The sequence below is a fragment of the Pantherophis guttatus genome, chromosome 4 (assembly GCF_059756535.1).
Source record: "Pantherophis guttatus breed Tessera chromosome 4, ASM5975653v1, whole genome shotgun sequence".
Classification (NCBI taxonomy): domain Eukaryota; kingdom Metazoa; phylum Chordata; class Lepidosauria; order Squamata; family Colubridae; genus Pantherophis; species Pantherophis guttatus.
Window position 1 is genome coordinate 49,715,181 of NC_142066.1, and position 26,108 is coordinate 49,741,288.

The 26,108-nt window shown below is 42.1% G+C and overlaps 1 protein-coding gene across 1 annotated transcript; it reads left to right on the forward strand.

Annotated features, from left to right (window-relative positions):
* On the forward strand, window positions 1-25,249 carry LOC117664606 (1-acyl-sn-glycerol-3-phosphate acyltransferase alpha-like). Its single transcript, XM_034415698.2, has 6 exons — window positions 1-208; window positions 11,270-11,403; window positions 13,569-13,744; window positions 21,846-21,941; window positions 23,454-23,526; window positions 24,944-25,249. Exons 1-6 carry the CDS (start codon window positions 33-35, stop codon window positions 25,105-25,107), a joined length of 819 nt encoding a protein of 272 aa, XP_034271589.1. The 5' UTR covers window positions 1-32; the 3' UTR covers window positions 25,108-25,249.
* The last annotated feature ends 859 nt before the right edge of the window (window positions 25,250-26,108 follow it).

The window sequence follows — 26,108 nt, forward strand, 5'->3', positions numbered from 1 at the left end:
CCATATTTATCTGCACCTTTATCCCAGCAACAATGGATCTTCTCTTACTCACCTTCATACTATTTGTGATCTTTCTACTTTATCAATGGAGCATGACCTTCAGATTTTTCTGCAAGTTGGCCTTCATCAGTTGCTGGGTTTTATTCCTGTCTGCCACAATTTCCCCTTGGGTAGCTGTATTCATTGGACAAAGAGTGGAAAACTTTAAGTGAGTAGATGTTAATTCTAGCTTCAATTTGGGGGATGAGAACAAGATACCATAAATCTTGGCACCAGGTTTTTCTGAAAAATGGACCAGTGATGGCCAGCTTCTTCCACCTAGGGGACAAAGATTTACCTATAAAGCAGCATGAGAACCAGATTGTCCCACCCTTCAGATCAAGAAGATAGTAACCTTTTCTTTCATCAAGAAACTAGAAGTACAGTGAAAGAGAATGATGGATCTTGCTAGAGTATCATTTTTTGACCTGATTTATATCCATTTGTGAGTGATTTATTCAAGACTGGATGGACAAAGGAAAAAGCAGAGAAGTGGGGGTAAATCGTGCAAAGAGTGCATAATTACTTTTCATATTGGTTTTGACTTAACACCCATTTTTCACAAGCTTATCCTTTCAACAATCCATTGGCATTCAAAAGATTAACAAATTATTTATGGTATGAACTCATGGTTATGGTCCATTTTATCAGCTATCTAAAGTGTTTCCCTGGATAACCAAAGTATTTATATGTATTTGTAAACAGACATGATAGGCAAAGGGGCACTATAAGTGGCAATGGTAAAAGAAAATTAAATACAACCTGTATTGGAAATGCATTGTTTTAACATTTAAATGAGTGTTCAAATCTTTACAGTGCCCAATCATAAAGAAGTTTTAATAAAAATAAAAACCTCCTATTATTAATAAGATGATTAACTCCAGTAGTAAAATAAAAATCTTTTGCAGATGCACAATTGAATTGATGCACCTATTCTACTTCAATGTTTTCATTTAATTTATGTTGTGATTGCCCTTTTAAAATCAATAACAGATGAAACCTGAAAGGTATTCTAATTGATTTCTGAATATTTACTTTCTGATGGCAAATTTGTTCCTATTGATTGGTTCCCCTCATTTTAAAAAAAGCCCTAACCTTTTTTACATCCTTTTGTTGGATGTAAAAAAAGTCAGGGCTTTTTTTTAAAAGGAGGGGAACCAATCAATTAATGTATAATATTTTATAATAAAATAAAATTTTATTTCAGCACTGTGGTTGTCCAGGTATTCTTTACTAGAATATTGATGTCAGTGGACAAAAAGCATTGAAGAAAACTTACTTTGAACAAGGCTATAGGGAGAAGAATTGTGGCAGGAAGAGTAGAGAGGGCTTTTTGTTCAAATAAGCATTCTGTTTTGGGATTCTTAAACTGATTGTTCTGCCAATGGATAGTTGAAAGGCTCTTTTGATAGATAATGAGATAAATAGGAAAATGAAATTATAACCAAATTGGATGTTTGTGTTTGATGCTGTTAAGCCTGTAATATGATTGTTTGGATAGAGATGAAGAGGATTGACATCTGGATTTATTATATTTTGTTCCAGTTGGCTGGCCTGGTAGTTGCCTGTTTAAGGTTAAGGAATCACTTGTGAGTTCTGTAGGTCAAGCCTCATGAGAGCGTTTTTAGTAAATTTAAAACATTCCCTCACAATCTCTTTCTTCCATGCTATCAAGCTGACTGGGAAACAGCTAAACTACAGTGAAAGCATGTTTCTTATGTCTGTAGCTTTTCTCTGTGGCTGGACATAAGGATCCAGAAGAGGGAAGTAATTAGAAGCGTGTATATAAAAAAAAAACACAGAGAGAATGTTTTGGTTGGGTTGTAGTGATATAAAAATATACATGCTGTACATGAGGCATTATGAGTTTGTGTAATGCAAGTGAACGTGCAATGCAGTCCTTTGGAGTAAAATGATCCCCACTCTTTTGGCTGGGTTCTGTCTGAGAGGTAATGATTGAAATGACTGTTTTAATTTTTAAAAAATAATGATTGATAACTAATTAAATATCCTTCCCATTTATTTTTTATTTTATTTTATTTATTTGAGTTGTATACCGCCCTACTCCCGAAGGACTCAGGGCGGTGAACAGCCAACAATAAAATACATAAATACACAAAATTTAAAAACCCGATAAAATCAAATTAAACTTTTTGGCCCAGACAAATTAAAATACCCCAATAATTTAAAAACAGATTAAAATTTACATGTTTTAAAAAGGGAAGAGATCAGGCCAAGCCCGCTTGATGGAATAAAAAGGTCTTCACAGCACGGCGGAAGGAGCGCAGATCCGGGATCCTCCGTATCTCTGGGGGGAGCTCATTCCAGATGGTAGGTTCCCCCACAGAGAAGGCTCTCCCCCTAGGGGCCGCCAGTCGACACTGTTTGGCTGACGGCACCCGGAGGAGTCCCTCTCTATGAGAGCGTACTGGCCGGTGGGAGGCTATTGGTGGTAGTAGGCGGTCTCGTAAATAACCAGGCCCTAAGCCATGGAGCGCTTTAAAGGTGGTCACCAAAACCTTGAAGCGCACCCGGAAGACCACCGGGAGCCAGTGCAGCTCGCGCAGGAGAGGTGTTACATGGGAGCGCCATGTCGCTCCCATTACCACCCGCGCGGCCGCACTCTGCGCCAGTTGGAGCCTCCGGGTGCTCCTCAAGGGGAGCCCCATGTAGAGAGCATTACAATAGTCCAGGCGGGAGGTGACGAGGGCATGAGTGACCGTGCGTAATGAGTCCCGATCCAGAAAGGGACGCAACTGGCGAATCAGGCGGACCTGATAAAAAATCCTCCCGGTCACGGCCGTCAAGTGCTCTTCTAAAGACAGCCGTGAATCCAGGAGGACGCCCAAGTTGCGAGCCCTCTCCGTGGGGGCCAATGATTCGCCCCCAATAGTCAGTGATGGCGTCAACTGGCTATATCGGGACGTCGGAAACCACAGCCACTCGGTCTTGGATGGGTTGAGCCTGAGCCTGTTCCTCCCCATCCAGATCCGTACGGCCTCCAGGCACCGGGACATCACTTCAAGGGCATCATTGGGGTGATCCGGGGTGGAGATGTACAGCTGGGTGTCATCAGCATACTGATGGTACTCCACCCCGAAACCACGGATGATCTCGCCCAGCGGCTTCACATAAATGTTGAACAGGAGAGGTGAGAGGACCGACCCTTGCGGCACCCCACATATGAGGGGCCTCGGGGTCGACCTCTGTCCCCCTGTCAACACGGACTGCGACCGGTCAGAGAGAAAGGAGGAGAACCACCGCAACACAGTGCCTCCCACCCCTAACTCTTCCAACCGGTGCAGCATGATACCATGGTCGATGGTATCAAAAGCCGCTGAGAGATCTAACAGGACCAGGATAGAGGAGCACCCCCTGTCCCGAGCCCTCCAGAGATCATCAACCAACGCGACCAATGCCGTTTCCGTGCTGTACCCGGGCCTGAAGCCCGACTGGAACGGATCCAGATACGTCGTTTCATCCAGGTGCTGGGGAAGCTGTTGCGCAACCACACTCTCAACAACCTTTGTCACAAAACGAAGGTTGGAGACCAGACGATAATTTACCAACATTGCCGGGTCCAGGGAAGGCTTCTTGAGGAGAGGCCTCACCACCGCCTCTTTCAAGGCGGCAGGAAAAACACCCTCACCCAGCAAAGCATTTATAATCCCCTGGAACCAGCCTCGTGTCACCTCCCAAGAAGCCAGCACTAACCAGGAGGGACACGGGTCCAATAAACAAGTGGTCGCGTTCAGTCTACCCAGAATCCTGTCCACATCCTCAGGGGTCACAGGATCAAACTCATCCCAGATAACATTCTCAAGACCTGCCCCAGTCCCTCCCCCTGAGACTATCCAGTCGGAGTCCAGATCTTCCCGAATCTGAGCGATTTTGTCATACAGATATTGGACAAAATCCTCGGCTCTACCCTCCAAGAGGTCCTCCCGCGCTTCCTGGTGGAGCAGGGAGCGGGTCACCCTAAACAGGGCGGCCGGGCGATTATCTGATGACGCAATAAGAGCAGCAAAATATAAGGATATTTAATTAGTTATCAATCATTATTTTTTAAAAAAAATTAAAAGTCATTTCAATCATTACCTCTCAGACAGAATCCAGCAATGGGGACTCATTTCCCCCCCCAAGCTCACAGTCAATCATCCCAATTTGGTCAGTTAGAAAAGAAAGACCCTCAAATCCATTGTTAGCAAAAATACAACTTTATTAAAGCCAAGTGGTTACAGAAGAAGCAAAGCTGGATCTGGGGGGGGGGGTTGTGCTCAAAGCATATAGTTAATTTTGCCTTGTTTCAACCTTCCCCCCTGGTTATCTTCAAGTGTCCAATTAAATTCTAACAACTTGTTTGGGTAACTTTGTTGTGGGCTGGTTCTGCATTTCATAGTGTGACCTTGGAATGGCCGGCAGCTCTCATGGGATGGCACGATGTGTAGTTTCAATTCTTCTCATGCTGACCCTCCCTTATCCCAACCCATAGCTCTCTCTCATTGAGTATGGCAGACTGGCAGCAAGCAAGTATGGCATAGCAGGATGGCAATCCTGTCATTCTGCCTCTCCTGGAAAAGACCAACCCATGGTGTCCAGTATCGCTCTTGAGGATGACTTCAGTTCTCTTGGTTAGAGTTCCTTTGCCATCACTAAAAGATGGTATGAACTCTATAACCGCCACTCCTTTCTGTCCCTCCTTCCTTTGGCTTGGGGGTGGGCTTTTTCTTTCTTCCTGATGTTTCTTGCAGGGGTGGTTATTGGCCAACAAGTGCCTACTCAGCAGTCCAGTGGCCCTCTTTGTTGGTAAAGTATTTGGTGGAGCATTGTTTGGGTCTGGGGCGTTATTGAGGCTTGGCCCTCTCTTATCCACTTTCAAGGGTTTTCTCTTCTCTGGGGTATAGGGATTCTGTATCTCCTGTCCAGTGCATTCATGGAATGTGGTCAGATTGATCACAATTTCACTGGCCAGGACATACTACCCTTGAAGATTTCTGGGTGCCCCCTCAGGACAGGAAGGTGTAGTACAGGTGTAGTACTACAGGTGTAGTACAGCTCTTGACTCAGCACTTCTCAGAAGTAATCCATCAGAATCGACTTTGGCCCATCCCCTAGTTGACCAGCTAGTCTTCAGAATTCTTGAATGTACACTGTAATGGGTCATATTCCTTACCTGATGATCTTAATTGAAGTGACAGTGCATCGATCCACCAGGGGGTCCTCAAAATATCATCTCAGAGAATGCATGAAATGATCAAAGTGATATAGAGGATGGCAGTCCTGACATTCACTCTCCACTTGGAGCTAGACTAGAACTCTGAAATTTATCATGGCCAAATACAATATGCATTTCTCAATACAAACTTGATTATCTCAGAAGAATATATTACATACCTCCAGTCCTTTGTGGATTCTCTGATAAGCAAGTGTTAATCAAGTTCAGAAATATCCACACCTAAATTACATTTGATAACAGCAGATAGAGTTATGTATAGCAAATGTATTGCATGCCCTAAAGGGAATAACAAAGGATTACTGAATTCTTGCTAGTTCACATGGAGTCGTAAACCAAACAGAGGAAGTAGATGAACTTTTTGCTAGTCAGCTAACTAAGGTATGTAGGAAGCACATCACAATAGTAATGGGGGATTTTAACTACCCTGACATCAACTGGGAGACAAACTCTGCACCAAGTGGAAGATCCAAAGATTCCTAACAAACCTAGTAGACAACTTTGTTTCCCAAAAAGTAGAGAAGGGAACAAGGGGATTAGCCATATTGGACTTAATTCTCACTAACAGAGATGAAATGATAGAAGGTGTTGAAGCTACAGGAACCTTGGGGGCAAGTGATCACGCAATATTGGAATTCAACATTATGCAAACACAAATAGTAGAACAAAGTCAAACTAGAGTCTTGGACTTTCAGAGAGCTAATTTCAATAAACTTAGAGAAAGCTTGAGAAGGATTCCATGGATGAGAATCTGCAAGGGGAAAACAACTCAAGAAGCTTGGGAAATTTTGAAAAGTGTGATTATAAAAGCCCACTCTAGCACAATACCAATGAAGAAGAAAAATAATAGATCTCAAAAGAAACCAGCCTGGCTGTATAAAGAACTCTCTCACACATTGAAAGACAAAAAGGACAAGTATAAAAGTGGAAAGAGGGGCAAATAACCCGAGATGGGGAACTCATTAGATTTGCAGATGACACCAAGCTGGCAGGAATAGCCAACACTCCAGAAGATAGGCTCAAGATACAGAAAGATCTTGACAGACTTGAACATTGGGCGCTATCTAACAAAATAAAATTCAACAGTAAAAAAAGCAAGGTTCTACATTTAGGGAAAAAAACAAAATGCACAGGTACCATATATGTGGTACCTTGCTCAATAATAGTAATTGTGAGAAGGATCTTGGAGTCCTAGTGGACAACCATTTAGATATGAGCCAGCAGTGTGCAGCAGCTGCCAAAAAAGCCAAAAGCCAGTTCTGGGCTGCATAAACAGAGGGATCGAATCAAGATCACGTGAAGTGTTAATACCACTTTATAATGCCTTGGTAAGGCCACACTTGGAATACTGCATTCAGTTTTGGTCGCCACGGTGTAAAAAAGATGTTGAGACTCTAGAAAGAGTGCAGAGAAGAGCAACAAAGATGATTAGGGGACTGGAGGCTAAAACATAGAACGGTTGCAGGAACTGGGTATGTCTAGTTTGAAGGACTAGGGGAGAGATGATAGCAGTGTTCCAGTATCTCAGGGGTTGCCACAAAGAAGAGGGAGTCAAACTATTCTTCAAAGCACCTGAGGGTAGAACAAGAAGCAATGGGTGGAAACTAATCAAGGAGAGAAGCAATTTAGAACTAAGGAAAAATTTCTTGACAGTTAGAACAATTAATAAGTGGAATAACTTGCCTGCAGAAGTTGTGAATGCCCAACACTGGAAATTTTTAAGAAGATGTTGGATAATCATTTGTCTGAAGTGGTGTAGGGTTTCCTGCCTGGGCAGGGGGTTGGACTAGAAGACCTCCAAGGTCCCTTCCAACTCTGTTATTCTATTCTTCTATTCTATTCTATTCTATTCTATTCTATTCTATTCTATTCTATTCTATTCTATTCGATTCGATTCGATTCGATTCGATTCGATTTTGAATATAAAGAATAAATAATAAAGGCAGAATTCCCTAATATTCCTCCATTTGTTAGTTTCACTTTTTGAAGTGAAACTAACTTGCTGTCTGATCTGGAGGAGGGCAGGTGGGGAAGGAAGCTTTTTAATAGTTACCTCTTAATTTGGGCCTGTTGTTTCTGTCATTTGTCCATGTCCTTTTCAAACTGTTTTTACTCCCCATTGATGAATCAATGGGGCTATAGTGGCTATATTTGTGCAGTACACTAAACCTTGCTTGAACTTAGTCTGATTTTTCCAGGTGCACATAAGACAGGTAAACTAACTACATGAATAGTATTTGCATAATATGCTAAATTAAAATCTGATTGGAGCTGATGGATTGCATGTTATGTGAAAACAACGATGTAATTTTACTGTCAGGCAGGAAATGTCTTTATAATAATAACTTTATTGTCATTGTATGTGTATACACAGTATATCCATACAATGAAATTCACTTAACACCCAAAGATCAGGTCCAACACGCATAACAATCCCCAAACACACTCCCACCCACCACAATTCCCCACCCCTAAACCATCCAAATATCCACACAACAGACCAAGTAATACTGTCCAACAGCTCACTGATGGTGGCCCTTTAGTTTAGGATATATAATATCTTTAGTCTCAAGTGTCAAAATAACTTGAACAGTTCTGGAGCACTTTATTTTGTGATATCCTCTGTCCAGCTCCAGCTTCATCAACAAATCAAGAAATCCAAGAAGAAACCAGCATGGCTGCACAAAGATCTCTCTGACAAATTGAAAGACAAAAAGGACAAGTACAAAAAATGGAAAGAGGGACACATAACTAAGGCAGAATATCAGCAGATAGCCAGAATCTGCAAAGAAGTCAGGAAAGCAAAGGCTCAGAATGAAGAAAGATTTACAACAAAAGTCAAGATAATAAAAAAATGTTTTGACAAGAACTTTATGATCTTCTCCAGTATCATATCCTTACAGGTAGTCCTTAATTTATTGTCACAATTGAACCTGAAATTTTGGTTGGAAGTTGAGGTACTCACATGACTGTTTCACTCAATGAGCACAATCTTCACTTTCCTAGTTGCAGTCATTAAACAATTATATGGGTCATTAAACAGAACATGGGGGTGCTTCAAAGGGTAGGAGAAGCTCTGGGAGACTTGCTGCAGGAGGCCAAGCTGGGAATGTGTTGAAAGCTATAGCTGCCCCAGCCCAGCCCTGCAGCACTAGCAACCTAGACAGGCTTGGATCTGAAGTACAGTAGAGGCCTATGGCCTTTAACCACCATCCCAGGCCTTTTCATCTGCCCTAGCACTGCCACCACAGCTCACAAATATCATCTTGCGCCATTCTTCCTTTGCTGTCCAATGCTCCTGAAGATCAGCCACGTGCCACTTACCATCAGGCATTTTTCTCCTGCTGTGGAGAGACTTGTGTGTCCCATCTGAATCAGTTCCCTTTGCACAAGGCCTTCATTCCTGGAGCTGTTCACTCAAGGAACTTAGTTGCATGGAGCCACTAAGACTTCCCCAGTTGTGCAGAAGCCACTTCCAGAGGCTCCAGAAGCCTCCCATGACCTTGGAATGCCTTGGAAGATATTGGAGAGCCTTACAGGCTTTGTGAGAATTCGTGAATATGGAGGTGCTACAATGGCTATAACTTCAGGCAGAGATTGTAACACACTTATTAAGAACCATTCTCCATTGTCCTGTAATTTTAAATGGTTGCTGAATGGATGTGTGTTAGTCCAGGACTACTTGTATTCTATTTAAAACATATTGTAATCTTTCACAGGTTGGTTAGTGTTAAGGAAATTTTCTGTCAAGGCAAAAGACAATTATATTTTAATTTAAATGGAAGAATTGGGAAAAGTATATCAGGAACATCCATCCATCCATCCATCTGATTTTTACCCTGCTTTTATTACTTTAAAGTAACTCAGCAAACATATATAATACTGCTTCCTCCTCCTGTTTTCCCCATAATGACAACCCTGTGAGATGGGTTTAACTTGCTACATCTCATCATCACCACATGATGCAGTTTTATACATTTCCTGACTACAGATGCTTTTTTTTAATCAATCAGACAATATAGAAAGGAGAGGAAATCATAGAAGCAATGAGAGAAAGAACTTCTTGATGCAATTTAATGATCAGGTGATTGAGTAATTAAAAGTTGCTAGACACAGTGCTAACTTGATAAAAGTACAAAAGTCTTGTAAACAGGAAGAAATTTAAACATTGTATGCTTGTGGTCAGATATAGGTGAATCTTAGTTGAGCTTTGTAGGAGAGATTTTAATCTCTTCAGTAGCGGGAGAAAGATCCAATAATGTTGAGGAGGCATTGAAATAATAATGGAAAATCAAGGATCAGGGAACAGATTGGAAGAAATATGGATGCATACTTCCAAGATGGTCATAAATAAAACAAAGGAATGAGAAGAGGCTTTTCTTTTACAGTAATATAAGAGTAAAAAATTAACAGAAAAAAATATATAGCCATATAACATTTCCATAACATAAGTAAACATTAAAGGAGGACAGCTATGCTAGCCTAGAATGGCAAAATATCAAGAGATTGATAGCACTTTTTCTGAATAATGTTATTAAGAGATATACACTTTTGTGAACTACAGCTCACTTACTCAAATACATAAAGTGAATGTACAATGTACAATCAATTGATGTAGGTTTTAAATTGGTCACCAGCAAGATCAAAGAATAAATCAATAGAGCCAGATCAATTTCAAGAGGGATCTATTAAAGGACAGACCACAGAAATAGAATATTAGAACCAAGACACTACAGGTTATCAACTACAGTTAAAACCATTTAAATACATTATGAATAGGTTATGGCCCATGTTCGACAATGACATGGCATTTTCTCAAGCACTGAGTGCTAAGCCCATACTTGAATATCCAGCCTGAATTTTTTTTTCAAAACCAACAAGAAAAAAGATAATGATGCCAATATGGTAACCAGATCCTGCAAGTAGATATCTTCTTTGATCTGTTCCCATGTATACTAAGAGCACCATCATACAAAAAGAAAATTAGAGATGCCTATGTATGCCATAATCTGCCAACAACGCCTTCTGAATTTTACATAGAATAAATTGGACAAATATTTTGCAAAAAAGGATTAATGGGAACAAGTTTGACATCAGGAATCAAAACAAGGACAAATATCAGAACATTTGGGTCAAATGACCCTTTCACAGGGGTCGCCTAAGACCATCGGAAAACACATATTTTCAATGATTTTAGGAATAATTTTATGGTTATTATTAATTGATAAAGTAGTTTTAATTTGTCTCACATGTAATATTCATGTTCATAATCAACCTATCTTCCAATTCCGCCCCCCCCCCCCGCCACACACACTTTTTTAAAATTTTAATTTTATTATTTTTACACTGCCCATATCATATAAGTGATTCTGGGTGGTTCCCCCTACTACCACATCCCAGTTTCAATCCTCCTTGTTAGTCTTCCCAAGTAGGCTAGAGGGGAAACAGATCAAATGAGCTAAATTCTACTTCATTGCAAGCCTATATTAGCAGAATCTTTCAAGTCAGAAAGTACAAATCAACCGTCTCTTTTTTCAGCCTTGCAAATCAAAGAGAATCCTTTCTGAGTTTTTTTTTCCTCTGGTCATTAAACAGCTATGGACTCTCCCCTCTTCTCTAGGCAACATCTCCCCCCACCCCCAAGGTCATTCCCTGGGCAACATCCCTCCCAACCCTGCCAAGATCATTCCCATGTACCATTTCATTATATTATGCCTCTGATAAAGTGAGCTGCAATGGACACAAGTTAGAAAAGGAAAGAAAGCATTGAAGGGGATTCTTTGTTCTCTATATGTCCCCAAATTCTTTAGTTGATCAACCCTCAAATGTTTTTGTATGAAAATAATGTAATAAATACTACTTTAACTATGAATAATGATAATGGCAACAACAATAATAAATAGTCCCTTTGATTCTTGGGGGTGGGGGGAAAGGTCAATATTGACTACTTTGAAGAATTTTCTCCTAAATTATATTTTTGTGTTCTACTCCTTTCAGGTTACTCTGCTTCTTAATTCGTCCACTCAAATATATCTACAACATCACATTCACTGTGCAGGGCTCTGAGAATTTGAATATCAAGCAGTCATATGTGATTGTTTGCAACCATCAGACAAATTTTGATCTTCTTGGTATGTGGCTAGGCTATCACATCTAGAATGTTGTATGAGTGTTTTGAATTATATTCCAAATGATTTGAATGTTATTAATGACATTTATTTATATTCTCCTCTCAATCTCCCTTCCCCATGGGTAGAAGGCAAGATAAAAACATTTAATCTAAGTAAAGAGAAGCTCCCAGTTTTAAAGAGATGTTTGTCCAACTAAAGTGAACATTCCTAAATCTGAGTTTTGCAATATTTTGATGCATCCAGATAAAGTTGCAAAAAGTTTGCTCAGATGGAAATTATTGGCAAAAGATCTATCTGCTTGATCTACTTTTTTAAATATATACTTGGCAAATTATTCAATATATCTAAAGGTAAAAAATCATGTGGCTTCATGCTATTAGAAATTTAACAATCCAAAGTTTATAAATAATTACCACTATGTGTGAACTTTCTACTGGAATTCTATTGATCTCTAAACAAAACAACAAGCAATTTCTTCGTATAGGAATGCATACCTTGATGCATCTGTGGTTTTTCAGCATTGTATAATACTCACCCAGCCACCCCATAAATGTATGCATGCATCACATTATATGTTGTATTTACTTAGTGGAAACCACACACTGTTCAAGGCCATGAAAAAAACATACTGAAAGATTACTGATTAAAACTTATTATCTGTAAAATAAGGTAGCCCACTTAATATTGACTCCCATTTTGAAGTAATGGAAGCTGGAGCACCCCTGCAGTCATTTGTCTTAACGACTGTCAACAGGAATGCTGCAGCGGGTCCCTGTCTATCTCAACCCCCATCCCACCCCATTGAGTCCCCACAGACCTTGGGCCTGCTTTTTTCTCCCACTGGTCTCTATGAGCCTTAGACCTTCTTTCCACCCTGCAGGTCCTTACACCCTCCTCCCCTCCCCCACTGTGCATTTATTTTTCGAAAATAAGAAGAACAGGGGCTGTGGATTTCATGTTAGGGAAGAAGGGCAAGTCACTTTGTCCCATTTTGTCTCTGTGCTGTGTGGCTGCATCCCAGAAGTGGTTGCCATTTTCTGAGCAGCTACAAGGAATTGTGACTGATCTAAAAATGGTGGCTGCTTCTGGAATGCAATTACCCAGCCCAGGGACAAAATAGTCAATTCTGCTTCCCTAATGCACTCTGTGCAGCACTGCAAAAACTTCAGAGCTCTCCACAGTATGGTACAGTCCATATTAAGGAAGCAGAGCAGACCATTCCATCCCTAAACTGCACAGCTGCAACCTGGAAGTGGCTGCCATTTTGGCATGACAACAGTTTCTTATGGCTGTTCCCTTCTATGGGAATGGGAAAAAGCCTGCAGGAACCCAGTGGGGGGAAAGCAGGCCCAACACCTATGGGAACCCTGAGGGGTGGGAAGTAAAGCATGGGGTGGGGAAGACCTTGGAAGGTCCAGGCCCCATAAGACAACCTGTGCTTCACTTAATGATCTGCACAGTCATTTAATGATCGCAACAGAGAGAGCAAGGGTGATGACGATCACAACTTGCAACCATAGCAGGCAGACTCATGAGTCAAGGACTACGTGTACACACCTATATTGTCTTCTCTCCTTTCAATAGATATAGCCAAAAAGTAGGAGGGAAATAGAGGAAAGAAAAGAGAAAAAAAAAAGGAGATAGACTAAGATAAAACAAGCATCTGAATGAGAAAAAAAAGGGGGGGGAGTTCTATTACAAAAACGGTTAAATTCACCAGATAGTCTCCCTAAGCTACTGTCTCAAAAGTCATCCAGTTTTTCAGAACAGTGTTTTGTACCACTTAACAATTTATTTGTTTAATATGTATTTCATAAACTACGATGACTGAGTTCATACAAATAAAACAAATCACATTATTGCTTACTAGAGTTTGTAAACACAGACTAAATGATTTTGTTTTCCTTTCTTCCCAACCCCAAAATTGTCTAGGAAGTTGATTTGGGAGATGTTAGGGAATAATACATCTGGTTTATTATAGCCTCAGTGAGGGTCGGCGTGAATGAGGAGAGACGGATGGTAACATCCGCGGACACAACACAGTTGTTCGGATTATTTGAGCCATTGCATTCTAATTTTATTTTATTTTATTTTATTTTATTTATGTATTTAATTATTCATTCATTTTTCTCCCCCCCCCTCTCTCCCATCTTTTCTCTCTCTAGCAATGGCAGAGATCCTGCCAGAGCGCTGTGTACCAATTACCAAAAAAGAGCTGTTATATTGGGGGCCTCTGGGCTTCTCTGGTTGGTTATGCAACTTAGTTTTCATTGATCGCAAGAAGCAGCACCAAGCAAGGGACATCTTAGGACATCTTGCAGAGAGGATACAGCATGAGAAGGTGAGCACTGAGAGAGAAATTTGGGAATATGATTTTATTTTGGGAGAAGCATGAAAATGGGAAAGTTCCAATTATTGTTGGAAAACTGCTGCAGCTGTTGGTATGGACTGTTCTTCAAGGTGAAAGCTATATATTTTGTCCATAGAAGATTCCAAGTTCTAATATTTACAATTAGAAGGATCAAGTGAGAAGTCATTTTCTAACTGAAATCTTGAAGAGTCACTGCCAGCCAGAGAAAACTGAACTTGGCTAAATGGACAGAGAATCTGACCTGGTATATGTCAACTTCCTTTTCTCCAAGTGTTTTCCCCACTCATCTTCAATGGGTGGATGTTGGACTTTAATCCCTTATAATGAAAGCCTTGCTAGTTGAGGTTTATGAGTATTTGAATTCCAACACACTTGGATGGCACCTGCTTGGGAAAGATAGCCATAGGACAATAATTTTAAAAACCTGCATTCTATATGTTCTAAAACAAATGTCCCTAAGAGCCCAAATTACCTTAAACCACTTTTGTCTGCAGAGGAAGGAGCCCTGAAATCAGGAATGCTCTTATGTATTATATGTGTGTATCTTTGTTAAAGGACCATTAGCTCTTTGAACCTACCTTGCTCACTTAACTGGAAGGACAAAGTGATATATGGATGCTGAAGCTTTTAGAGATGATTGCCTCCTCTATTTTTTCCTTCACTATTATTCTCAGCTTAGTTCCAATACAATTAATGGTGAGAATGTGAAGGAAGCTAATTTATGTTATCATCTTACTATAAAAATTAATCTCTTCACCACCCTTCTTTTATATAGCATCTTAAACAATTAGCCATTGAATATATTACACCTCAATGACCACACATGGAAGAAACCAATACATCTCATTATATCTGAGTAGTGATTCTGGATCTTTCATTTTAATACTAATACAACCTCTTGCAAACCTGACTGAATGTCAAAGCAGGATTACTGTGTTTCCCCGAAAATAAGACCCTGTCTTAAATTTTTTTGAACTCCGAAATAAGCACTTGGCCTTATTTTCAGGGAAGTCTTGTTATTTTGGGGTACATGAAGGAAACAAGAGGAAATGGCGGGGACCGGCTGCGCATGTGTTTAAATATTTTTGGGCAGGGCTTATTTTCAGGGGATGTCTTATTTTAGGGGAAACAGGGTACATCAAGGCAGATCTTGGATGGTGGCTTGCTACCATGTTTCCCCGAAAATAAGACCCTATCTTAAATTTTTTTTGAACCCCGAAATAAGCACTTGGCCTTATTTTCGGGGAGGTTTTATTATTTTGGGGTGCATGGAGGAAACCAGAGGAAATGGCAGGGAATTAAATATTTTCGGGGAGGGCTTATTTTCAGGGAAGGGCTTATTTTAGTGCATGTGCTCAAAAACCCAATTGGGCTTATTATCAGGGGATGTCTTATTTTAGGCGAAACAGGGTAGGAAATCCTAGAGTTCACTAGATTGCAAAATTAGAAAAATATCCCAGAAAGTAGCATTGGCAAAATATTTTCATACCTGATGCCAAAGAAATAACACAAATATGTCTACATAATTACTGTTCTGTTTGGAGAACTCGGCAATAATGAGGAGGCTCGGCTGCTGAACTCAACACTTTATTGACCAAACAGTAACTAGTAACACCACAACCAAGAGTTAGATAAAAGACAACAAGCTGCCGTCTGACAGCTGCTTAAATAATAGCTGTCAGATCGGCGGTAACCAATATGATTGCAGCAATTTCCCGCTGGCTGCCTGCTCGCGTCTAACCCAATCAGAGCAGGGCAGCAACAAGGGAGGTTCCAGCGGAGGTCGTAAAAGTGAGGACTTAACACCCCTTCCCACCCGAATGGCGCATGCGTAGTCCTCCAAGTACGGTGGCCTACGTCGACTCCGCCCAGATCTCCTTAGTACTGGAGCGGCCGCTGTTGGAGGCGGAGCTGGAGTGTCCTGCGTCAGAATTTCTGGAGTTTGCGCCGAGGCGGCGGCCGGGATCATCGATAACTTGGAAGAGCCGAATAAGTCAGGTGAGGTTGCTGCCGTGGATGGTTCGGGTGTAGCCAGGTGCTCAAAGGCCCAAGTCGTTAGAGGGGAAGTAGGTGGATGCTCCAGGCCACCACGGGTTGTAATGGGTTGGCTCGGCTGGGCGGAGGCCTCACTGACGACCCGCCGACGGAGTTGGTTTATGTGCCTCCGACATTCCCGCCCGTCATCCAGTTGGACCCTATAAGAGTATGGTCCTGTTAGATAGAGTACACACCCCGGTAACCAATGAACATTGGACCCATAGTTTTGGGCATACACCAGGTCCCCTGGTGCAAATGTCCGGAACCTGGCGGCCGTATCGTGGAGAGTGTCTGGGGCGTAGGATGGGTGCAGCCGGTCGAGAGGTGTCCGGAGTCTCCGTCCCATAAGCAGTTCCGCCGGACTAAACTTTGTGACTGGGCAAGGCGTCGTGTGTTGTGCCAGCATATACTGGTTAAGAGTATGGTGCCAATCGGATTGGGGTAAGCGGCTCAAAGCCTCTTTGGCCGATCTCACCGCCCGTTCCGCCAAACCATTCGCAGCCGGGTGGTAGGGGGCTGTCGTGGCGTGGCGGATGCCCTTCGTGGCCAAAAACATCTGGAAGGGTGCCGAGGTGAACTGAGGCCCATTATCAGTCACTATTAGATCCGGCAACCCATGAGTCGCGAAAAGCCTCTCAAGGACTTTTACTATAGCCTCCGAAGTGGTGGAGTGCATTACGGCTAACTCCACCCACTTTGAGTATGCATCTACGACCACCAGAAACATTTGACCCCGGAAGGGGCCAGCAAGGTCCATATGTATTCGAGCCCAGGGGTACCTAGGGGCTTCCCATTCCCGCACGGGGGCCGCCGGGGGGGCCGGCCTTGACAGTTGGCATGTGGAACAACTGGCCACCCACTGCTCGATTTCGCTGTCCAGGAGGGGCCACCATACGAGGCTGCGGGCTAGTGCCTTCATACGTGCTATGCCGGGGTGAGCCTCATGGAGGCATGTTAGGACCTGGTGTCGCAGAGCTGGGGGAACTATGACTCTGTTACCCCAAAGTAGGCACCCCTTCTGAACGGACAGTTCTTGCAGCCTGCGATGGTAGGGCAGAAGATCGGCCGGAACCGGCCCCTTCGGCCACCCCCTGCGCACGTGATCGAGGACTAGCGAGAGGGTCGGGTCCGAAGCGGACGAGGTCCGTATGTCCGATGCGGACAACGGTGACCGCAATTCCTCAACCAGCAAGATAGCGGCAGTAGGAGCAGGGTCTTGAACGGGAGTAGGGAGAGGGCAGCGGCTGAGGCCATCAGCATGGCCGATGGCCGAGCCCGGTTTATATAGTAGTTGGTAGGAATAAGCGGAAAGAAATTCCGCCCAACGGGACATTCATGGGGACAAAATTTGTGGCGTCTGGCGGTTGCCGGCCAACAACCCGAGGAGCGGTTTGTGGTCCGTAATGACTGAGAAAGGACGACCATAGAGATAGTCGTGGAATCGTTTGATTCCAGCGACCACAGCCAGCGCTTCCCGATCCAATTGGCTGTAGTTACGTTCAGGGGCAGATAGCGTGCGCGAGTAGTACGCAATGGGGGCCTCTTTGCCATTAGGAAATACGTGGCTCAGAACTGCCCCCACTCCATATGGTGACGCGTCACAAGTCAGGGACAAGGGAAGGCGCTCGTCATACTGGACAAGTACAGCCTTAGAAACTAGAGCGTCTTTGACGGCTTGGAAGGAGGCAGCTGCCTCCGCATTCCAATGCCATGGGGATTTGGCATCCAGGAGCCGATGGAGAGGCTCTGCAATAGATGCCTTATGCGGTATAAAAACCGCATAAAAATTGAGGAGCCCTAGGAAAGCCTGCAATTCCGACTTGTTAGTCGGGGCAGGCGCATGCTTGATGGCCGCTATTTTCGAAGGAGTAGGGTGGATCCCCTGAGCATCGATAAGGAACCCCAGGAATTCGACCTGAGACACCCCCAGGGTGCACTTACTTCTTTTTAATTTAAGCCCCGCTTCACGCAGGCGTGTCAGGACAGCTCTCAATTTAGACAGGAGATCGGAGTGGTTGGCAGCAGACACAATGATGTCATCGAAGTAAGGAACCACTCCGGGGATTCCCTGCAGTAATTGCTCCATAATACATTGGAATATTCCTGGAGCAACGCAAACCCCGAATTGGAGGCGCGTACATTTAAACGCGCCCCTATGGGTAACTATGGTCTGGGCCATGGCAGTTTCCTCATCGACGGGGAGCTGCTGATAGGCTTGCGCCAGATCTAACTTGGCAAATATTTTTCCCTGCCCTAATGAATGTAATAAATGCTGAACCACAGGGACTGGGTACGGATTTGCCTGCAACGCCTTATTCAGGGTGCCCTTAAAATCAGCGCAAATTCTTACTGAGCCGTCTTGCTTAAGGGGGATCACTATAGGTGTCTCCCAGTTAGAGTGGTCCACTGGTACTAAGATACCCTGTTCTATAAGCTTGTCTAGTTCCTTATCGACCCGTGGCCTCAGCGCCAGCGGCACCCTTCTAGGTTTAAGGCGGATCGGTGTAACCTGGGGATCCAAATTTAGAGATATGGGGCGCCCAGTATATTTACCCAGGCGGTCATCAAAAACATCCGCGAATTCACGGGCCAACAGGGTAGATACATCAGGCATCGTTGCGTGGACACTGGACACATTGAGGTGCAGCGCAGCGAACCAGTCGAGACCTAAAAGGCAAGGCAGGTCATTCTGAACAACAATAAGCGGTAGTTTGCCAGAGAATGATTGATAAGACACCTGGAAAGTGTCATAGCCAACAGTCGGAATTGTCTTCCCCTGGTAATCTTTTAGGACAACCGGGCAAGGCTTGAGCCAGCGTTTCGACATCTTGGGCAGCAATTGGGACAATGTAGACCAAGCAATAAGGGACTTGGAAGATCCTGTATCTACTTCCATCTTGCAGGAAGCACCCTCTAAAGAGACAGTGAGGTAAATTTTGTTGACCGTTGCCACTGCTGCAGCGTGGTTCACCGACATGTCAAGGGGCTCATCGTAGCGGGAGACCTCAAAACAATCGTCACGCCGGGCAGCCGGTCGTTTGCCTAAGTGGCGATTCCGCGGTGTCTCTGCTGTGGCCGACCTTGCAGGGAGGGTCGCCCGGCAAACTCGGGACAAGTGGCCTCTCTTTCCGCATCGGCGGCATACGGCGGATTTAAAACGACAATCAGCCCTTAGGTGATTACCGCCGCAGCCTAGGCAGACATCCGGCGCGTTTTTTGTGGTTTGAGAATCCCGCTTCCGCCGCGTAGACTTGAGGCGGCCGACAGCCGCCTCGTCCTCGGAATTGCTGTCCTGATCCGACTCTTCATGATGGACAGACAACGGCTTCCCTCCGGACGCGGCACCTTGCTGAAAACGTTGTATTTCGGCAGCGGATCGGTCTGACATTTCCACCGCCCTAGCCTCATCTAAGGCCGACTTCAGGTCCAGTTCCGAACGGGCCAGCAGGCGTCGTTGAAGTTTCAAGTCTTTCACGCCGCAGACCAGTTGGTCTAGCAACATCTCATCCATGTTGCGGAATTCGCAATGGAGGGCGGCGGATCGCAAGGACGCCATGTACTCATTAATTGATTCCTCCGTTTTCTGAGATCTCTGCCAAAATGCGTGCCGCCGTGCGATACGCGAGGGAGTTGGGGCATAGTGGTTCCTCAGTCTCTCTAACAGAATGTCCCAAGGCACTTCGAACACTTGTTGAGGAGCTGCCAGAGCCCTGGCAGTTCCAAAGATCTCACTACCACAGGAGCTGAGGAAATAGCCCCTTTTCCGTGCGCTGGATAGATCAGTCAGCTCATTGGCCTGCAAGAAACATTCAAAACGCTCAAGATAAGCGTCCCATGTCTCTGATGCCGGGACGAACGGGGCAAACGCCGGCAGGAAGGTAGACATGTCACTTATTGTCAGAGCTCACCGCGGTGTGGATAGGATTGCCTCTCCTGCCTGAGGAACCCAGGGAGTTCGTCACTGTTCTTTTGTTTTGTTGTTTTCGGAGATAGCCATAGCCTCAAAACGATCCCATCCTCGTTGCCAATGTTCTGTTTGGAGAACTCGGCAATAATGAGGAGGCTCGGCTGCTGAACTCAACACTTTATTGACCAAACAGTAACTAGTAACACCACAACCAAGAGTTAGATAAAAGACAACAAGCTGCCGTCTGACAGCTGCTTAAATAATAGCTGTCAGATCGGTGGTAACCAATACGATTGCAGCAATTTCCCGCTGGCTGCCTGCTCGCGTCTAACCCAATCAGAGCAGGGCAGCAACAAGGGAGGTTCCAGCGGAGGTCGTAAAAGTGAGGACTTAACAATTACCAGAAGCTCAACTGGCTTGAAGGACACAGTTCTGCCACTATTATCTCAATTTTGGTATTAAAGACACTTTATCTCTGTCTGAATAAAAGACAGATGGTGGTATTTAGTGCTTTAGAGAGAATAGAATAGAAATGGATGTGTGGGAAAATTTACTTCAGAGGAGTAAATGGGCAATGCTAGGGATTGCTAATATGGAGGCAAGAAAGCATCCAAACCATCTTGAAGCCTGGAAGAGATTTTCTACCTCTCCTCCCCTCCTAATATCCCCAGGTCTTTAACTGCTGCAACCTTTACCAAACACAGGAAGGCAATAACAATGTAAGCGTACTACTCTTGGACTGTGCCTTTCTGGAATCACAGATCTATTACTATGAGGGAAAAGATGAGTGATTGAAGTCAGGCATCACAAAATGGCTCCTCTGGAAAACTGGTCTGTTCCCAAAATGGCTGCCACGGTCCCTCACTAAACATCTGTTTACCCTTATCAAAAGATGAAAGAGTTGCTTTCCTTTCCCACCCAATGATTTCTAATATCCTTGCAGGCCCTTTGCAACATATGTTTCTCTCTTTCTTATTTTGAAAGAATGTTTAAGAAATGAGGTGGGTGGGGAGACTGCTGACAACAATTGAGTGTGATTTATTCATAGGTAGCATGTTGTTTATTCCTGGTGAGAGGATGAGTTAAGAGGAAAACTCCAGCTATTTTTGAGAAACAGTAAAGATGAGTAATATAGCCGACTTCCCCAGATTTTGTTGTGGTCCACCAGCAGCCTGTGGAGCTGGCAGCAAAGTTGGACAGTGAGGAGGCTGGGGAGGAACATGGGCTAGTCCTGGAGTCTGGAGGGGGCTCGGACAAGGGCTCTGTGTCAGAGGCAGACATGGGGCCAGGGCCATCTGGAAGTTATGCGCGGACTCTGGAGCCTCCAGAGTCGGAATAGGAGGAGCCTGTTCCTAGTGCGTGCGTGCACAGAGCTGTCAGAAGGCAAGAACAGTTAAAACAAAAGGGACAACTTGGGAGTAAGGCCTGGAGATGATTGCCCCCTCCCATAAGGCTTAAAAGAGGAGTAAAGGCACATGGACCCTTTGCAGGAAAGCAACGTTGTTAATTCTGTTCACAGTCGGCATCTCTGTTTGATTCTGGACTCTGTGTGGCTTTGTCAAGTAGGTCTTTGTCAGAGTGTCAAGGGAGATAAAGGTTGGTGATTGTCCCGAAGGACTGCTCCCAAAGGATTTTTTGCAACTAATTGGGACTCAGCTGTGAATGAACGTAATTCATAGCTGTTGCAATAAAAGAGGTTTTTGGGACTACTCATGTGTTTTAATGACTCAGGAAGCCTAGATCACAACAGATTTCCTGACTTTTATCAATTCAACAGGAAGGCTGCAGAGAACCTCTACTTATCTATTTTAAAAGCAAATGTCCTCAATATTACTCTTTTTTTTATTGGGACCTATTCATTTGAAGGTTCTTCCTCAGGACTTGAGCCCATTTTTCACTCCTTCCCTCCACCATTTCCCATTCAACCTGGGGCTGTTAGCATAGGAAGTAGTAGATTGAGAAATGAGCTGGACTGGGCAATGGGCATGCCATTTCTTTTCTGGGTTGTAGGGCAATTCTTTAAACAAAATAGCTGAATAAGGGCTGGAATGTTTTCAGAAGATAGGCTGCACAGTTCAAATTGTAATTGGTGGTCTTTTTGTTTTCCCCTGCTGTTCACTAACTCAGCTGAGGATCTGGGTTTATCCAGAAGGCACCAGGAACCGAGAGGACACCATGCTTCCCTTCAAGCGGGGCGCCTTTCACTTGGCTATAAAGGCTCAGGTAAAAAGTTCCTGATAATGATGTTGATGCTGTGTGGAAGAGGGAAATTCTGATTCAGTATTGCAGAGTAAACCAGCTAGGAATCACAAACATAGGAGTTAATTCTACTTTTTTGTAATGCTACATTGACTGAATAATCTTACTAGTCTGAAAGTACAATTCACCCATTTCCTTTACTGTCTCTTCTGAGCTTCTTGCCTACTATCCAGCTATGGGTTCTTATCAGACTCTGGAAGTGCCTTTTGCCCAAGCTCCCAATGTCTCTCCCATTTTCCATTACAGATGTCAAATGCTATAAATACAAATGTCATAAATACTATAGTTCAGATTTAAAGGTGGTTAGTAAAATACCTTTGAGAAATTGCAAGTTTATATGAGTAAAATGAAATTACCTTAAATTACTTTGTTTCCATTCTTTCCTTCTTTTCATTTCAACATATGGATAAAAGCTTAGTTGAGCAGAAATAAAAGTAAGATGTCCTCAGGTGGAGTTTAACTCCTGATGACACATCTTGCAATTATCTTGGAACAATACAACAGTGGTGTAGCTTTGCCTCCTCTCAAGATGTTTTTTGACTTCTAAGCCTGTTAGTTCCCAATCCTGGGATTTCTTAGTGGTGTGCCTTCAACTACTAACCTGAACTTTAGCTCTCAAGCCTAGGCACAGACTTCCAGGTACTGCTGAGGCATATGCATTAAGGCTGGGCATACTTCAAATATTATTTGGAAAAATGCTTTGGAACTTGCATAAGTGTAATATCTCTCTTCATTGAAGTAGCACCTCTTTTCAGATTCATGTGGGCTATTTTTATGAATAGCAGAAAGGTGCCATACTTGTGTGAGATCTAAAGAATTTCTGCCTAATCATTTTTGAAGCATACCTATGCTTGATAAACATGACAACATATATAAAAGCTTATTCAGAAATGTGTTATAAAAAGTTTGTGGCATTTCAACATCCAATACATTTTTTTTTTGCTTGCTTTGTGATTCGAATAACCTTCAGATATCATCTCTCATAATTCTTACTCAATATTGCCATATTGACTGGGAGTTACAGGGCTTGTAAGTTGAACCAATAGGATCTCAGTGGTTTGAAGAAAGCTGTCATACAGTAAAAGTTTCATGGAGTAGCACCCACTTCACCTAATACATGAAATAGAATTAATTTCCACAGAAAATGGAGAAATCAGATTTATTGACTTGTTGATCTTAAAATGCCTATTCCTAATCAATTACAAGTACTATCTAAAGCTTTATAATCCTGTTCAGAGAAGGTTTAAACTAACCTTTACCTATCTGGACATTTTCCAGATATATGGACTCTAATTTCTAGAACTTTCAGCAATGCCCACATTGGTGAGGGAATTCTGGAAGTCCACATATCTATAGATAGTTAGATTAGTGAAAGTTGTTGTAAAATTGTGGCTGCAGAAGACTGTCACAAGGGAGGAAAAAACTCATGATGTATTTCTCCAACATTTTATCTTTCAACTGCCTTTTATCCTTTAGGTTCCCATTGTCCCCATTGTGATATCTTCTTACAATGATTTTTACAGTTTCAAGAATAAGAGATTTGATCCAGGTAAGTCTAAATGGCAAAGAACCATGCCTAGGTTTTTCTTTTTAATTGCCATCAATTGATGTGTCTTGCTTAGAAAGAGATAAAAATTCTATTCACCCATTTTGATTATGGTGATATACAAATTTGGTAGATGAATAGTTCTGTCTACAGAAAAAAAAAAATCATCCCCTTCCCCCAAAGGACAGAGATTTGTATGACATTTCCACATAGTAGTTTACATATTTAGGTGCAAATTTAGAAAATTTTGCTTATAGTTTAGATAGCAGTGACAATGGCAGTATTTGTGAAATTTGGATTATCTACAATATGCAACAGATAGAGAAAACTAACGTAGATTCCCCTATTGATACCCATCATATCCCAAGATCCAGCTCATTTCTTCTATCTCTGTCCTATTACTTATTTTAGAATCTGTCTGTCTGTCTTTTTCTCTCCCTCACACTAATAAAACAAACAAACAAACACAAACCTGGACCTTTAACATAAAACATTTTTAATGTATGCACTGCGCCCAAAAGCAAAGAAACAGACACTTATATTCTCTTACAGCACTAATTTTCTCCCAGACCTATAACTGTATTTTATCATATACTCCAAATTCAAAGGGCAATATTTATTCAATTTAGTCTCCTTTGAAAAAGACTCTTGAATCTTATGGTGATTACTGGTTATAATTATAAAAATATAAGTAGAACATTTCTGGTAACTATATCTACCCCTACCAGATTTGTATGTTAGTACATAATCAGGATTCTAACTAAAATACGGTAGATCAAAATGCTTCCCTTGCTGAACATTTAGGAGCTGGAAGTATCATTCAGATATCTACACATTGATCCTCATTTATTTATGTTTAAATAAAACATATTTATGTTTTGATATAAAAAAGGCCTTTTCTATACAAACAGCAGACAAATTGATAAATCTATTTCTAAATGTACCCAGTTAAATAAGCTTTAGTAAAACAAATCTTGGTGGGAGAAGACTAGATAGAGAATTCTTGTCTTTTCTTTCAAAAAGACCTTATGTAATTTTTAGGCTCTGTAGGAAAGTATTCAGGCTACCCTTGTTTATATTCCAAAGTGCATCCAAATACAGTCTAAACATATGAGCTTTTTATCTAAACTATGTTCATTCCAGAATTAAAGCAAGCTGCAGCCTAATATCCATGCTAATAACTATTCAAAACTCTTTCAAATATGATGCCTATGTGATATAATTCCAAGATGTTTCTTAGAAAACATTCTGTAATTTAAAAATTATCTGCATGTGCCTTTAACATCAGCTTCAGCAAGAATATAGTGCTATTTGTATGCCATTCCTATCTCTTTCTTGAGCAACATAATCCTTTCTGGAAATATTCAATTTCTACATCAGATTGTCTTTTGTTTTTCTGTCTCTCTTTGATTTCTAATAGGTAATATAACCATTCAGATTTTGCCCAAGATACAAACACAAGGACTTGACTTACAGGATATTTCTGGACTGGTTGAGAGCACTCGCAGATTGATGCAAGACACGTTTAATGACATTTCTGGGAAGATTGTGCAGAGAAAGATGAGAGACAATGAGTGCTCGTGATCATAGAAGCCTCAGAAAAAACACTGGTCATGATGGAAGTAAAACAAGAACATTTCTCTCCTAAATAAGGCCAGGAATTACCCTGAGTTGGAAAAAGACTAGCACTACCTTGTTACCTTGCTATAAAAAAAATATTAACTACATATAATCTCTTTTGGATCTTTTCCAAAGAATCTATTTTGGAGAGGATGCTTACAATAAGAGGAAGATCTCCATGTCTACTTAAATCCAACATCACTAAATATGGTCTGTTTGAACATATACCTGCCATCCAAGACTTAGGTTATAATAAGTAGTTCAATAATAAAACTTTACTACTGAAGATAAATTAATTTGTATAAATGCTAAAGTTGTGAAAAAGAGGTGCTGTAAGTCTCCTAAGATAAAACAGCTGTATCTAGTTTGAATGAGATACATTATTTGCATCCAGGAAATTATCATGGGAAAAATCTGAGCTGAGTCACTCAGCAGAGCTGAATTAGGCAATGCAGTCAAATCGGCAAAAGTGTGTCACCAAAATGTTATCTTCCAGACTTCTTGCCTCTTTGCCTCCTCCTCAAAGTATCACTCTGTACTATTATGTTGCAGATTCTAGCAATGTTCAGACTTGCCATTTGGTTGGAAGATTCCAAGATGAAATGTTTTTTGTATCTCCACATTCTGTGAGCGAAAGCCAATTGTATATAGCTTGTTTTAACTGGCTACTACTGTATTAATCTTGTACTTTTTGTGTTTAGATTTATAAAATTGCTGGATCATATTTTATTCTTCTCTTCAAATGCTTTGGGCAGGCCAAACAGTAGAAGTAGAGAAATATAAATATATTCTGAATAAATGCAAGATGCATTATTCTCAGGTATTTGAGGTTAAAGAGTGATGGGAGCCTTAAGCAGACTTGTAAGTTGGCTGCAACTTAAGAGGACAGTTTCTATAAAATCATAAAAGAAAGGTTAGAGTTTATCACATTTGGAAGGTAAAGGTTCAACTCTGAAATTCCTAAA